The sequence below is a fragment of the Bidens hawaiensis genome, unplaced genomic scaffold, assembly GCF_021521415.1.
Source record: "Bidens hawaiensis isolate Kalapana, Puna unplaced genomic scaffold, B.hawaiensis_p1.1 tig00018852_1, whole genome shotgun sequence".
NCBI lineage: Eukaryota > Viridiplantae > Streptophyta > Magnoliopsida > Asterales > Asteraceae > Bidens > Bidens hawaiensis.
Window position 1 is genome coordinate 359,077 of NW_027492865.1, and position 14,273 is coordinate 373,349.

At 33.4% G+C, this 14,273-nt stretch overlaps 1 protein-coding gene and 1 pseudogene across 2 annotated transcripts; both read right to left on the reverse strand.

The window, feature by feature from the left end:
• Positions 1 to 2,446: 2,446 nt before the first annotated feature.
• Positions 2,447 to 4,647, reverse strand: LOC143557274 (putative protein phosphatase 2C 47). The gene is made up of 2 exons (XM_077046384.1): positions 4,415 to 4,647; positions 2,447 to 3,571 (listed from the first exon to the last, which is right to left on the reverse strand). The coding sequence occupies exons 1-2, from the start codon at positions 4,538 to 4,540 to the stop codon at positions 2,567 to 2,569; spliced, it is 1,131 nt and encodes a 376-aa protein (XP_076902499.1). The 5' UTR covers positions 4,541 to 4,647; the 3' UTR covers positions 2,447 to 2,566.
• An 8,280-nt stretch (positions 4,648 to 12,927) lies between these two features.
• LOC143557266 (major allergen Pru ar 1-like) lies at positions 12,928 to 13,873 on the reverse strand (annotated as a pseudogene). The gene is made up of 2 exons (XR_013139542.1): positions 13,675 to 13,873; positions 12,928 to 13,293 (listed from the first exon to the last, which is right to left on the reverse strand). The product of XR_013139542.1 is annotated as a major allergen Pru ar 1-like (transcript).
• Positions 13,874 to 14,273: the final 400 nt, after the last annotated feature.

Consider the following 14,273-nt stretch of genomic DNA (forward strand, 5'->3'; position numbering starts at 1 on the left):
CCCGCTGCAACGTTTACACAACCATTAAGAAAAATAGATACACGTCTTCTTTTGGCTAACATGAATGTCACACATTTACTAAGACTACTATACATTTGTGAACAAAACATGAAAAAATATTTACACAAACAAAGCGATTCCTCACTTTTATGTACTCGTATTGGCTGCCCCACTTTAACTACAATTAGTAGCTTAAGTTCCCTACGCCTTATTACTTATTGAATCGACCCAAAGCCGCAACCAATCGCGGTGCACTGTTGTCATAGACGGTCGTATAGCTGCCGGCAACAACAGGTCAGAAAAGGTTTGATTAGAAATAATCACCAACCACAATAGACAATCACCACCGCCACCACGGAAACGATAGACAACTGCCAAAACACCACCACACAAACACTGCTTACGGTTCCCAAATGGAATCCAGACTGCCACAGAAGGCTGTATCGCCGTCGGCAAGGAATACCGACAGCAGATCAGAAAACGGTTTACCAACAATCATCAACCTCAACAAACTATCACCACCACCACTCCGCCGCGACCAAGGATTCCGAATTGGAACCACCAGGCAACGATAGACGATGGCCAACCCAAGACCACGTCTATGGTTCCCAACCGGAACAGGACAATGGTAAATCCGGCCAGTGCATCACCACACCATTGCCACCTATGGTTCCCAAATGGTAGCCGACATAACCAATTAAACTATACTAATTTAGAAGCATTACCAAACGAATCTGTATTTGAACCGTTATGGATTGATCTGCGGTGTTGTTATGCAGTGTGCATAATTACTCACCGGATGTAGGTTTCCGAACTCCAATATTCGGCTGAGCAACGGAGATGAGAATGAAGAACGGTGAGAGTAGAGGAATAAGACAGATGATGGCCATGCTTAATGCTTAATGATAATAAAAGGGAGAAGGTGTATAATACCAGTCACAGCTTCAAAGTATATGTCCTATGAAGACGACACGTAGAAAAGACAGACCAGGAGGACACGTGCTGACTAACTCAATTTGCACTAACAAAATGACAAAAAAGATACAACTTGCAAAGCCACCAAGTTTAAAGATGCCAAAAAAAAAAATGTTATATAGTGTAGCACAATCTTCATTCACTTTTTTGTCTACTTCGTTAAAGATGTGAGATGAAGAACAAGTAAAAGATTGAAGCAGTAATAACGATCTTGTAAACACAATAAGAATCAATTAAATTCTCTAATTTCTTGTAATTATTTTTCATTTTCATTATTTGTTTTAAGTAAAACATCGAATTGATATCAACATTTATTGGGTAGGTTGTGAATGTTTTTATGATGTGACAACTAACAAAGCATGTTTTTATGTCTCCTTATCATGGATGCTCTGACATTGTAAGTTTTATTCCGTTGGATATTTATGTCATTTTAAGTGTTTTAATGAATTATATCCTACATATAAACAAAGCAACCACCACTATACACAGCAGCAGCGCTTGTCACCATCCGACGCCGCCGCCATTATGCCGGCAACAACACCACAACCGTCTACGCACCACCAACCTCCTTAAACAGCCATGGAACCACCACAACACCGGTCGCAGTCGCCTCAAACCACCATCTACATCATCTTGACATGACAAAATTGCAGTTCGTCGTTAATGTTGCATACGGTTCAGAACCATGTCTCCGGCGATTGGTGGCCTTTCGCTTTTAGATACCACAAGGATTGTTAAAAAAGTATTTGGACATAAATGACAAAAAATGACCAGCCACGTGTTAGAAAGCCTAGGGATGAGCATATTCAATATTGGTACCAATACCGAATAATAATAAGTTTTGAGTTTCAGGATTGATATGATACGGTATTGGTATTTTCTGAATTTTATCTTCAATACCAGTATCAGTACCGAACCGAATATTTTGATACCGTTACTAAGAATTTACGATTTTGGTTGGGATTTTCGGTACGATATCGATCTCAAACAACCGTTTACTCTTCAAATAATAATAATGGAAATGATTTAGAAGTTGTTGGATTGGATTGTCTATTTTACCAACCAAACAACTGTAATTCAATTTGTTTTAAATCATTTTAAAAAAAGGTCAAATGCTAAAAGAACACGCAACTCATAGAATATACATTGATGCTTCTAGACTTTGCTTAATACTGTTTACATGATTAAGCTCTTCTGCTCTTGAATATAAAACAAGAGTCAACACATGGCCTTTTATATAAAGTTTTGAGGACATTTGTCATGTTATTATTAATTTAGAGGTCAAGTAAATAAAAGTAATAGAAAAAAATAAAATATATCTTTGTAAGACAGAAACTTTCATGACTATGTTTATTATATATAACTGAATATTCCTGCAAAACATTCTTTACAAAAGCAGAATAAACTATGAATCAAAAGAACCTGCTACTAAATAAAACAATCTGACATGTTGGTAAAAAATATCAAAACATGCAAAACTGTTAACATTCTATATAAACACTCAATGGGTCTTACAAAATTTCTGTTACATCAAAAATATTCTAAATCCTGTCAATAAATGAATCCAAAAATATCACATCTCTGGTCTCTCCTAAGTAACCACTTGATCAACTTTTACATTCCCTTGAACAACATTTAAGGGCTTCCTCTTAAAAAGCCGAGAATTCGGAAACCGAGTAGGCGCAGAAGCCGCAGGAGCGGGCGAGGGAGAGGAGAAGCAGACCACAATCGCTGTAAGATTATCAGTAGCATCCAGCCGTAAAGCTCTGTTGATGAGCTCGTTAGCACACCGTTGCGGGTCGTTATGCAGCCTTAGTTGACACCGAACGATACCCACCGCTTCTTGATTCGACATAACATCCCAAATCCCGTCACATGCGATAATCATAAACTCATCATTATCCGTCAACACCATCTGTCTCACATCCGGTTCAGCAGTTAAAACCTTACTGTTCTTCATGTGCCAGTCTCCGAGGGCTCGGGTCACACCGAGTTGACCGTTTAAGTACCCGTCTTGGTCAAAGTAACCACCTAACCGCTCACACCTTTCCTTCTCTTCACAAGTCGAACCTCGGTGGTCTTGAGTTATCTGTGTTGCAGACCCGTTTCTACATATCACCGCCCGACAATCACCAGCATTGGCGGTTATCACATGTTTTCCCACAATCAAAACCGTTAAAGCTGTGGTCCCACAATCACATCTCACGCTGCATTCATCAGCTAAGGCTTGGTCCGCCTGTAAAAACGCATTGTAATGAGACCGCTCCACTCGTTTCAAGAACAAGTCATTATCCAGAACGCTTTGCGGCAGATCAGAATCTTGAAAGAAGAACTGCATGGCGTGTTGTTTAACGTAACTTGCAGCTTCGGCCCCACCATGACCATCGAATATAGCATAGAAAGAGCTCGGTAGGCCCCACTTGTAAGTTTCGCCCAGATGCTTTGACAGGTCATCAACCATGATATGTTGGTCTTCGTTTAATCTGCGCAGCCCGATGTCAGTGTGGCTTCCTGATCGGATGCTTGTTGAACTCACACAACTTGTAGTAGACTCCACAATCGTAGTACTCTTTATAACAGCAGAACAGCTTACAGCCTATAAAACAAACGAAACCGTCAGTAAAACCATCATTATAACCAAACAACATATTCAACATATTTGAAGTTCATCCAACTAGTAGCACATTCAAGCATAGATATACGGAACAAACAAAACATACATGTTTTTTGCAAATAATTACTAACAGAACAGACCTAACCATCACGTGAATCAAAATTGGTCGATTTAAAGTCCAGATGAAGAAGCCTTATATGTACAAGATTAAAGGAATCCGGGCAAACGCGCAAAATTAAGCTTAAACTTGAACAGCGCAAACTGAATCGTTTCAATTATTTTGGTTGCGTATTTCAATATAGATGATGAGATGTTAACTTTGATCTATACTTAGATATTAGCAATATTCACCTAATACCAGTACCATACCGAAGCAGTACCGACCAAACACAATTTTCATGCTTTCAGTATTTCTAACGGTACCGGCACCGATCAATACCAAACCTAAACCTAAAAACAAAAATCCCAGAACATCTACCATATTGATTCAAACAAAGATCATAAACTTAACCCAGGTAATTCCAGAATAATCCATACGCCTATAATCCCTAATTAACACAATCTATTCATAAACTCTAATTAACACAATCCATAAACATATAAACCTTAATTATCAAAACCCAGAAGCAAAAAACCCTAACTAACAAAACCCAGAAGCAACTAAACCCAAATCAACCGAATCCACCGATAAACCCTAACTACCAAAATCGAGACACAAACCCTAAATCCCACAATCGACACATCAATCGCAAAAACCAAAGCAAACACAGATGAACAAACACCAAATTAAACACACCCAGATCAAAATCATCAAAAAAAACTTACCAAATTCTCAGCGATCGAAACAGAATTAGACTCCGGTGAAACGGCGGCGAGTTTTAACAAACTGAAATTGAACTGATCACACATCATCTCTGCTGGTACGACAATCATCTTCTGATCCAGAATCATATTAATCGAAAGTACGTAAGGGTTATTGAACGCGAAAAAGAGTTGAAGAAATTGGGGGTTTTTCGTAAGCAAGCAATAGCAATTTGATGAAATTAGGGTTTGGCGTGTCGTGTGTGGTTATTTATATAGTGGATTTTGCGTGTAAGTCAATCAACTAATTTGTACGCGTTATTAATTGAATAAATTGAATTTGTGGTCAATAATAAACCAAAATATCATCGAAAATATAGAGATTTTTGTTTTAAAATTTAAAATATCTATTTTTTAGTTATGGTATATAAGTATTTTATGAGTATATATTATCTTAGGTATTAAGTATTAAATTTAAATAATGCTCTGGAAACATTATTTTATTATTGAAAAAGTTGTTTGAAAACTTGAATTAAATTATTATTATTATATTTGTTAAATTTTAAGCGAAATTATAGTGACATTTTGTTTAAAATATCTATATTTTTATTATTATGGTGAGTATTATGAGTATTGATTTCTTAGGTATTATAAGTATTAAATAATGCTTTGAAAACATTATTTTAAATTTTTTAATATTTAAAAACTTGTTGAAGTTAAATTAAAAAAAAATGGTAAGGTTTTAAGTTGGTGTTGGAGAAATTGAATATAAGTTCAATTTAAATTTAAATTTAAATAAGCTAAAATTAAGTGAATAACATAATTTATTTTAGTGAACTTGTAATATTTTTTGATGGTTCTAAAGTTATAAAGAATATCAGGAAAATAAGTTCATAAGATTAGATAAGAAAATATCTATTTAAATACAGTAGTGATATTTGTTTTGAAATATCAAATATACTATTAGTTATTTTGTTGTATTGTAAGCCTTTTTAAAGTTGTACTTTGATATTTTCTTATAAAGATTGTTGGAAAAATCTTAATAAAATTTAAATTTATCTGGAGAATCAAACTAACAAATCGAATATAATTTAAATGAACTAGAGTTAAGTTATTAATATAATTTATTTTATTGAAGTGGTAGTATTTTTGGGTAGTCCCGAAATTGCCAAAAGTATCTGGAAAATAAGTTCATAGATAAGATAAGATAAATATCTATTTAGAGTTTAGGATTTTAGTTTTTATTTTTTATAATTCTTAGTTGTATAATATCTTGGAATAATTTATGTGGTTGTAAAGGTTTGTTTAAACGCTATAACTATTAAAAACAAAAAGAAAGTTTAGAGTTCGGGTTACCTCTTTAAATGACACGGCAAATTATAAAACTAACTTGAAGTGGATTAAGTATGACAGATCATAATATATGTGTTTAGATTCGAGTTTGAAATTGATTTGATATTAAAATCGTGCCAGTTTAGCTTGACTCGGCTTGAATTTTAAACCAAGCTAAACATTGAGCTTGACTTTCAGCTCGTTTACAAAAAAACCATTTTTCAAATGAATTTGTTTCAAAACTTTTTAAGAGTAAGTTCCTACTCATGATCAATTTGGGGATTTCTGATTGATATTTAACCTAGTTAGTTAGTATTAAGGATAATAGAAAGCTAATGTTAGGTAAGCACAGTGACTTGTAGGGTCACTTTTTAATAAAGTGAATTATAAAAGCTACCATTAACTCTTGATGCATAACAAGTGTAATCCATTTGAAACTATTGAGACCTTTTATAACTAATATAAAATCATGCACTTTTTATCTCCTTTGTGATTTCTCACCTTTTTTTCAAAATGTTTATGAAGCATTCAAATAATTTAATCAGGTGGAATTAAAGGTAGGGTAAACATATGGATTTTCAAGAGAGATTGTTTTTATTTTTTGTACTGCTTGAAAAGGGATGGATGATGACATGAAGCCCATTACACCTACAAACTTTTTCGGTGGATACAAGTCCTAACTTCTTGATTTTTAAGTATATGTGTGTGTATTAGTACTAGGTTAGAAACATGCGTATTACACTAGTTAAATAAATATAATGTTATATGCATTAGTAATAGGAATTTAGAAATTAATCAATTATAAAACAATATTTTAAGTTAAGATATTTTTTAAGGGAGTGTATGGATAGTTTAGATCACAATGCACCCTCATACTTTTGATTAAGATGTGTACTTATATAGTTAGTAGCATTGTTATCGCCTTATTGTAGGAATTCCTAACTCAACTGTCATGTAGGCTACGACATCTTGTGTTGAAAGGTTATTGCTTTAGAATATTTATGCATTAGTTTTATGAAACTGGAAGATGTTGTTTTACGAGTTTTAGTAAGTTAAAATGGTTATTGATCCAACCTGTTTTCATTACAAGTGTGGTCATCTTTTACCGTTTTATTTGCCCAGCCCATTTTTTACTCACTCATAATGAAAATTCCTGGACTTGCTACTAAACTTATGACTGTGATAGTGGCGGTGAGGGGTACATAATGAGTGATACGAAACATCGAAACAATAAAATAATAAAGAAATAACCGTTGAATGTTTTGGGGTCAATTATTAGATGTGTTAATATCTCGTTAACCAGTTGGAACGTTAATAAAAAATATATATATATATATATAGTCAAACATGTTAGATAATGATAAAAGTGAGTTTAGGGGATAGTTAAATTAAATACTAAACATAAAGATTTGTTTTGTAAATATTAAATTAATTATGAAACAAAGTAGGAGGACCAGTTTTGCCAAATACTCAAAACTTGAATTGTAAACCCACTGCATCTTCCTGACGGTTTTTCCGGCAATTGAATTTGAAAAAAAAAACTAATCCTAGATTGAAGCTTAACTTGAGTCGTACGATTCGTTTGATTATATATTCTTTTATCACAAACCCTACATGATTATTCATCCGTTACGGCATTACCACCTCCCTATAACTCGTCGTCAGAAAACGGCGATCTCCGCCACCCTCTTCGTCGCTTGCTGTCACGTACCTTACACCACCATCGTTCTGCAAACTTCCGGGAATACACCGCCGCTGCCATCGATCTCCCCGATTTAGTAAGAGACCGGTTCCAACCCGAGTCAGTTTCATTCTTTTGATATCATATTTACGTGACAAAGTGGTAACTCATTCGGTTAAATACGCAGTTATCGTCACGCGTCCGTTTGTTTCCGCACGCACCGTTTTACTCCTCGACCGATTGGTGTTGGTCGGTTAGGAAGGTAATAGTCGTCTTTGTTAATCGTTCTTGTTTAAATAATCCGGGTTAACATGGTTCTTGAGTCTAGTTCGTTTCGGCGACGAAGAATTTTAAACTGATCTAAATTATTTTGTACTCGTGCATCATGAATGGTTATTTTGTTAATACGTCTTTTTTATTAATACAAAGGCATATGATTATTTTATTAATATTATGGAATGTTGCTATGATCACAAAATTGGTTACACGAAAGTCCATACTCATATCTAATATCATATGTATATAATACAAGTCATCAGCTTAGAAACAGAAAGCTTTTGTCGCAGGAATATATAATAACTTTGTGCGTCAGATAATAAATAAGTTTAATTCATAAAATTAATTTGATCCTTAAATAAACCGTAGGTTCTCATAATTGTTGAAAATAAGCCACCTTGTTTACTTTTGCTCAATAATTTATGTACGGTTTCTGTTCTTATTACTCTTAGTGTTCATTATAGTCCGTTACTTTGTTGTACGGATTCTATTTTTATTACCCTTAGTATTAATTATAGTCCGTTACTTTGTTGTACGGTTTCTGTTTTCGTTTACTCGTAGTATTGGTCATATTCTATCTTGTACTCGGTGTCTCTCACTTTGTAGTGTGGACCTTTTGTTAACTTTTAGTTATCATTTGAGTTTGGCTTATTTGGTATATTATATTTTATAATCATTTTTGTAACATGCAATAGATAATAAATTGTGTACTCGTTATTGCATATCCCGTTAGTAGTATTTTGTTGCATATTTATATGAATTTAGTTTTTGTACTCTGTCACCCGAGCATGTCTGATATGTCGTATGGGCGTCAACGGCATGCACTTATCGTGACAGTGCGTAATAAAAGTTCACGGCGTCTCTAGCTTGTGCTTTCGTAGCACTTTGGCCCCTAGAGGCATATAGATCGATCTTAGCTCTGAGTTTGCGTTTGTTGTGTAGAGATGGAATAATGGGTGTACGCCACGCTCACCGTCTCATAGGTGCATGGACTAGCTAGCTGTGTACCAGTCTGTTTTGTTTAGGCTCATGGGTGCTTCCGTTTCACGTGACTTTGAGTTTTTTTTATATATGTGTACTCGCGTGGTTTGATGTGTGTATATGTTATGATATGTTCTGATATGTTTCCGTATGCGTTTGATTATGTTCTGGCCAAGTGTTGGTTCATACCTCTGAATTTTATGAAGTATATGTTTCGGTAAAAAGGTTGGTTTTGAGTTTGAATTGAAGTCCGTATATTTATTTTCTTACGTATGTCCTTACCTATACTATTGTTCTTTCCGTTACTGGGCAATTTTTGGCTCAACCGTATTTTATTGTTTTGTTTTTCTTATTTTGTTTTCAGGTAATCCGGGACTTGGGGAAATTAGTGATGAAAGAGAATAATGAAGTTTAAGTTTTAAAAGTTCATCCATTTTGGTTTAATAATGTGACTTAAGTTGATTTGATATCTGTAATAGTGACACGTCAGCCTGTTCCGGGTTGGAGTGTTTCAATGAGTGTGTGTTGCATGGGATGATATCATAAGGAGTTCCGATAGTGAGAAGTATGAAATATGAAACACGATTATGGAGTGTTGACGAAGTTGATGACTAGAATCTAGAGATGATGATTATAGTCAGTATAGCAGGTAAATTTTTCTTCACCTCACATAATACGCACGTTAATTTTTGTTCAATTCTTCAAAGATGCGAAATTTGGTTTTGATTTAAATAACAAACTTTTTTAATATATTAATTTAAAAAAGTTTACTTTATACAATAATATTTTTAGTTTTTAAAGATGAAAAGAGCCAACAAGATTGTTATATTGGCACATAGTAACAAAAATTAATGGACGACGCATAGTCACATATACACGGATACACCAGATAGCGATGAAAGGCACATCTCTTGTAAGTGGACACACTAATAATCGTACGTGTAATAATATAATCCACACGTTATATTGGAACAAAAGTGTAAGTAATATGCTATTGTATGATGCTAACATGTACCATTTTTATAGAATGGTTTTCTTTTATATATATATATATATATATATATATATATATATATGCTTTTGGAGACTTCTCATGTCTAGTCGTTTAGTGGCTTCATACTTTTCCCTTCTAAGATTCCAAGGAGTCCTTAATTTGAGTTTAACTTACAAAATAATAAAAGTCGTATTGTTAGTATAATCGCTGTATGGTTTGCAAATATGAGGGGGCAGTCGGGACCACCCATTGTGAAAATTGGTGGGGATAATTTCACGTTAAATCACCGGTTAAAGAATTTAAATTCTAATTATAATTACTTAGATAATTTAGCAACTAAATTCATTTTTAGTTAATAATTTGTATTTGTAATTTTGAATATCTCACGCCCTGCTTGCGGTGCGCACATATAATGTATATATGTGTGAATCCTTGGGTGGGCAAAAGTAAAATTGCACTAATTTTGACGTTATTTTACTAATCACGTGAAAATAACGTTAAAAGTGGCGGAAGGTTAATCAGGCATCATGTGGTGGCGTTGATAGCCGAAAGACAAGGGCACATGCACCAATCAGCCGGTGTCCCGATGATTGAGTGTTATGTGTCTTATGTCCAAGGCTTGATTCAAAACTACTATCGAGCTGGGGGTCTCACCGGAAGCAGCCTCTCTATCCCTATGGGATAGAGGTAAGGCTGTCTACATCTTACCCTCCTCAGACCCTACCATAGCATTGCTATTGGTGGGATATACTGAGTACGAAGATGATGATGATGAATTTTGAATATCTGAGTATGAGTTTTAATGAAGACGGATTTGTTTTCTAAAATTTAACCTTTTGTCTTGTAAACAACTTTGACATGCGATTAGACCGGTAAATTAAGCGATATATACTTACGTTTTTAACTACCCGGAAACATTTACACAAAATTTAATATTTTTATATTTTAGGTTTATATTTTTTTAAATATTAATCATTGCTTTAATTAGTTTTAGTTCGCAATTTTTTTGGGAATATTAATCTTTAGTTTTATTAATTAATATTATTATTTAATTTAATAACATAGGAAAGCAGTGACCTAATCTATGGAATGAGTTAAAACTAAATGTAAGATTTATACGGAGGGTATTTAATTTCATTATTAAACAATTAACAATTATTTAATTTAACTAAATAAAGTAAAATAAAGCTGTCTTTTTTAAATCCAGAATTTTTTGATATTAATTCCTTTCACAATATCATCCATAGATTAGGTCATCTCCTTTAATCAAGTTAATAGCCGTCGAAAATTATCAACACCAGTTGCTAGTTTTATTTGATTAAATATATACGGTCCACATATATTAACATAAAAAAAAGGCTCTTTCAGGAATGAATGCTCAAACTAAGTTTGTTTTGTTCGTGTAGATGTTAGCATCACCAAAATATTCCATACACAGTTAACGATTAAGGTAAACTAATAGGTAAAGATAATAAGAAAAAATACATACCACACGGTCTCCGATCTTTACATAAACGGATGTGGAAATCGATTTCTTATGATAAATACTTATATCCAACTCTAAAAGCAATTCGTGCTGATAACGTGTTTTGAAACAATCCTAATAGCTAAAACAATATGTCAATGAGATGTTAGGAGAAAGAGAGAGATTTCATTAATATGTGTGTAATACAATTGGGTACAATGGAATATATATATAGGAGAAGATAACTTGGAGAACAAGCCTAATCTATATTAGGTATTGATAACCATAATAATAATATATTTATAACAACAACTTACAAATTATTATTTTTATTATTTTTTTCAAACCTTATTCTACCATACAACCGTCACCTGACTGAACCGGACACATGGCTGGTTCGTGATCCAACTTGCGTTATGTATACATGTAAACTTTAGTAATATGTGGACACAATTGGTCATAAAATCCACTATGTAAAACAAATGTGCAAAACTTTCTTTCCTTTGTGTGGACCTAATTGGTGTCACAAAAAAGAACTTCATTTTCTTGTATCACATCACACTTTTGACATGTGTGTCCAATTTTAAGTTATTTGGACAACTATAAACTTGTTTCTAACAATAACGATAACGACGATTTTAAGTTAAACAATCAATTTCTTTGTTATTTGTATTCAAAGACACGTGTTTATATTGTAACCGATCAATACATCAAAAGGTTGTGTACCATGTTTGCATACGTTTACTTGTAACTTACACACAATATAGTTTATTATTGAATCGGAATTTTATTGATAATAGTGATACTTAACTTAGAAAACAGTATACTTGTATTTGTATGTGTATGGTGGGCTGTTTGATAGTCTCTTAATATAATAATTTAATTAATAGGCTACTTCTGAATTGGTTAGGGATAAAGTATGTTTGGTTATTTAAAAGATAACTCTTAATGGTTAATGATGCCTCTTAAAGAGTTAGTCTTAGAAACATGTTGAATAAGTCAGATGCACCTCTTAATTAGTCAGGTCACTTAATGGTTCAACACAAGATTGTTAAACAACCTTGTAGTTCATTAATTTAGTTGGTGCTTCACAAATTTCTACATTAAAGAATTGATTCAAATAAATCAATACACAATAAAATGGTATCAAGTCTATAGTGGCATTTTGTTTCGTTTATGCCTAAATGTGTTGATAAGTTAGTCGGGTCGGGTATGTTTTATATCAAATACGTCACTTCTACAGAGTTAGCAAAAACATAGAAGGGTCACCTCTACCTTTAACGCATTAATAAAGCTTATAAATCTGTTAATTCAATGATGTAGATTATATTCTAATAATATTGTTTTGTGTTCATAATAAACGTTACAGTAACTAAAAATGGATTGATTTAATCTAATTCATTTTAACTCATTACACGGCCCATCTTACATGTCCATCTAGATTCAAGCCACCTCGAAATTTGTTGGTTTGAGTTTAGTGAGTTTGAACTTTGAATAAGTTTCGAGCGTTGTTCTAAATCATCAATCCGTGAACTCAGTTCTATTAAACAATATTTATTTTGCCATAAACGCATGTACAAAGTCCAAACTTCATTTTCTTGTATCTCATCACAACTTAAGATACATTGTTTCAAGTTTACGTTATTTACACAACTAAGATTTTTAAGACAACTCTTGTAATAATATCAAACACGCCTCTTTTATTTCAACTACAAAGATACGTTACAAATGCATCAATAAATAATCAAAAAAAGTTTTATAACACGAAGAAACAATTTATTGAGTCAAACTTTATTGATGTTTTGATGATGTAACAATTATTGAAAGGAAACATGCAAGAATCTTAAAAATGCCAATTTTGGCTACAACACAAGTTACAATGAGAATCCTTAAACATAAGCATCAGGATTTTTGACGAGGTAGGCTTCCACAACTTTGTAAAGTCCTAGCACCTTTTCTTTGCCGGCTTTTAGCTCCTCTTCCTTGATCTCAAAATCACCTTGTGTAAATAGTTGTGATCATTTTGGAGATGGTCCCTCCATCGGGAGAACTCTCAAACTTAATATCGTAACATACCTTTTCAACCTTGTCTGATATTCCATTTCCTTCGATCAGAGTGTACTTGTATGTGAACGTGTTCTCATCGAGTTCATCTATTTGGTGCTTCACAAAGCCTGCATTAAAGAATTTTATCAAATTCAAGTGCATAGAGATAATAACTTTTTTAATCATCTTACGCGTGCATTAGTAAGTCAGTTTAGGCGGCACATTATGTTAAATATATAAAAAACTCAACAAAGTTAGCAAATGTAAAGACATGTCTAATATGCCCGATGTATAATATCAACAAATTAAAGTTCCTAATGGCTTATATGGTATTAATATTGTTACATAAAAAGTGTGTGTGCGCGCGCGATTGTCGATCAACTAAACCTTTTCTATCAATCCAAACTTAAAATTAATTGTTTTGAATTGGACATTTTGACATATTAGACAGCAATTAGTCACATTTAATAACTTGTATATTTAGACAAATATGAGTTGTATAACTTTACCTCTTGCAAAGTTAATTTGCTTAATGCTTCCGGCACCACCATCGCCTTTGATGATCTCGATGCTTTTAATAGCATCTGGCAAGAGTTTTGGCATCAAATTATGCGAGTCGATTATTGAGGTCTTAAAAATCCTAGCCGGCGGGACCTATGAGGTGTGCTCGTCAGTGTATGTCAAAATACCCATAATTTTTAAGGCTAAAAGACCTTTAAATGGTTAATTCGAGTGTTTTGGTTTATGAAGATTGATGCTTTAGATGGGTTGTATTTATAGGTTAAGAGCGGATCAAGATTTAGGTTTGTTCTTGAAATGGCTAGAGCTCTGTAAGGTTGTACTTGGTGCAAATGTAATTGTACCTTGCATTGGCAAGCTCATGTAGGACCTAACATTGGTGTACACATTCTAATTCTTGTCCACATTCAGAATGGGCTTAAGCACAATAAACCATTTGCATCAAACAAAATTTAGAATCAGTCTCAATTTTTTTAGTTTTAGCTTTAATGTTTATTGTAAGACATCCACTTTATCAGCTCGTTTCTTATTTCGTCTCTCTTTGGATATTTTAGAAGACAGAAGTTAAAAATTAGTTACAAAAATACAA

Coding starts and splice junctions, on each gene's coding strand:
- LOC143557274 (XM_077046384.1), bottom strand. CDS start 4,540: ATGATTCTGGATCAGAAGATGATTGTCGTACCAGCAGAGATGATGTGT. Junction 3,572..4,414: donor TTTCGATCGCTGAGAATTTG/GTAAGTTTTTTT, acceptor TTTGTTTTATAG/GCTGTAAGCTGTTCTGCTGT.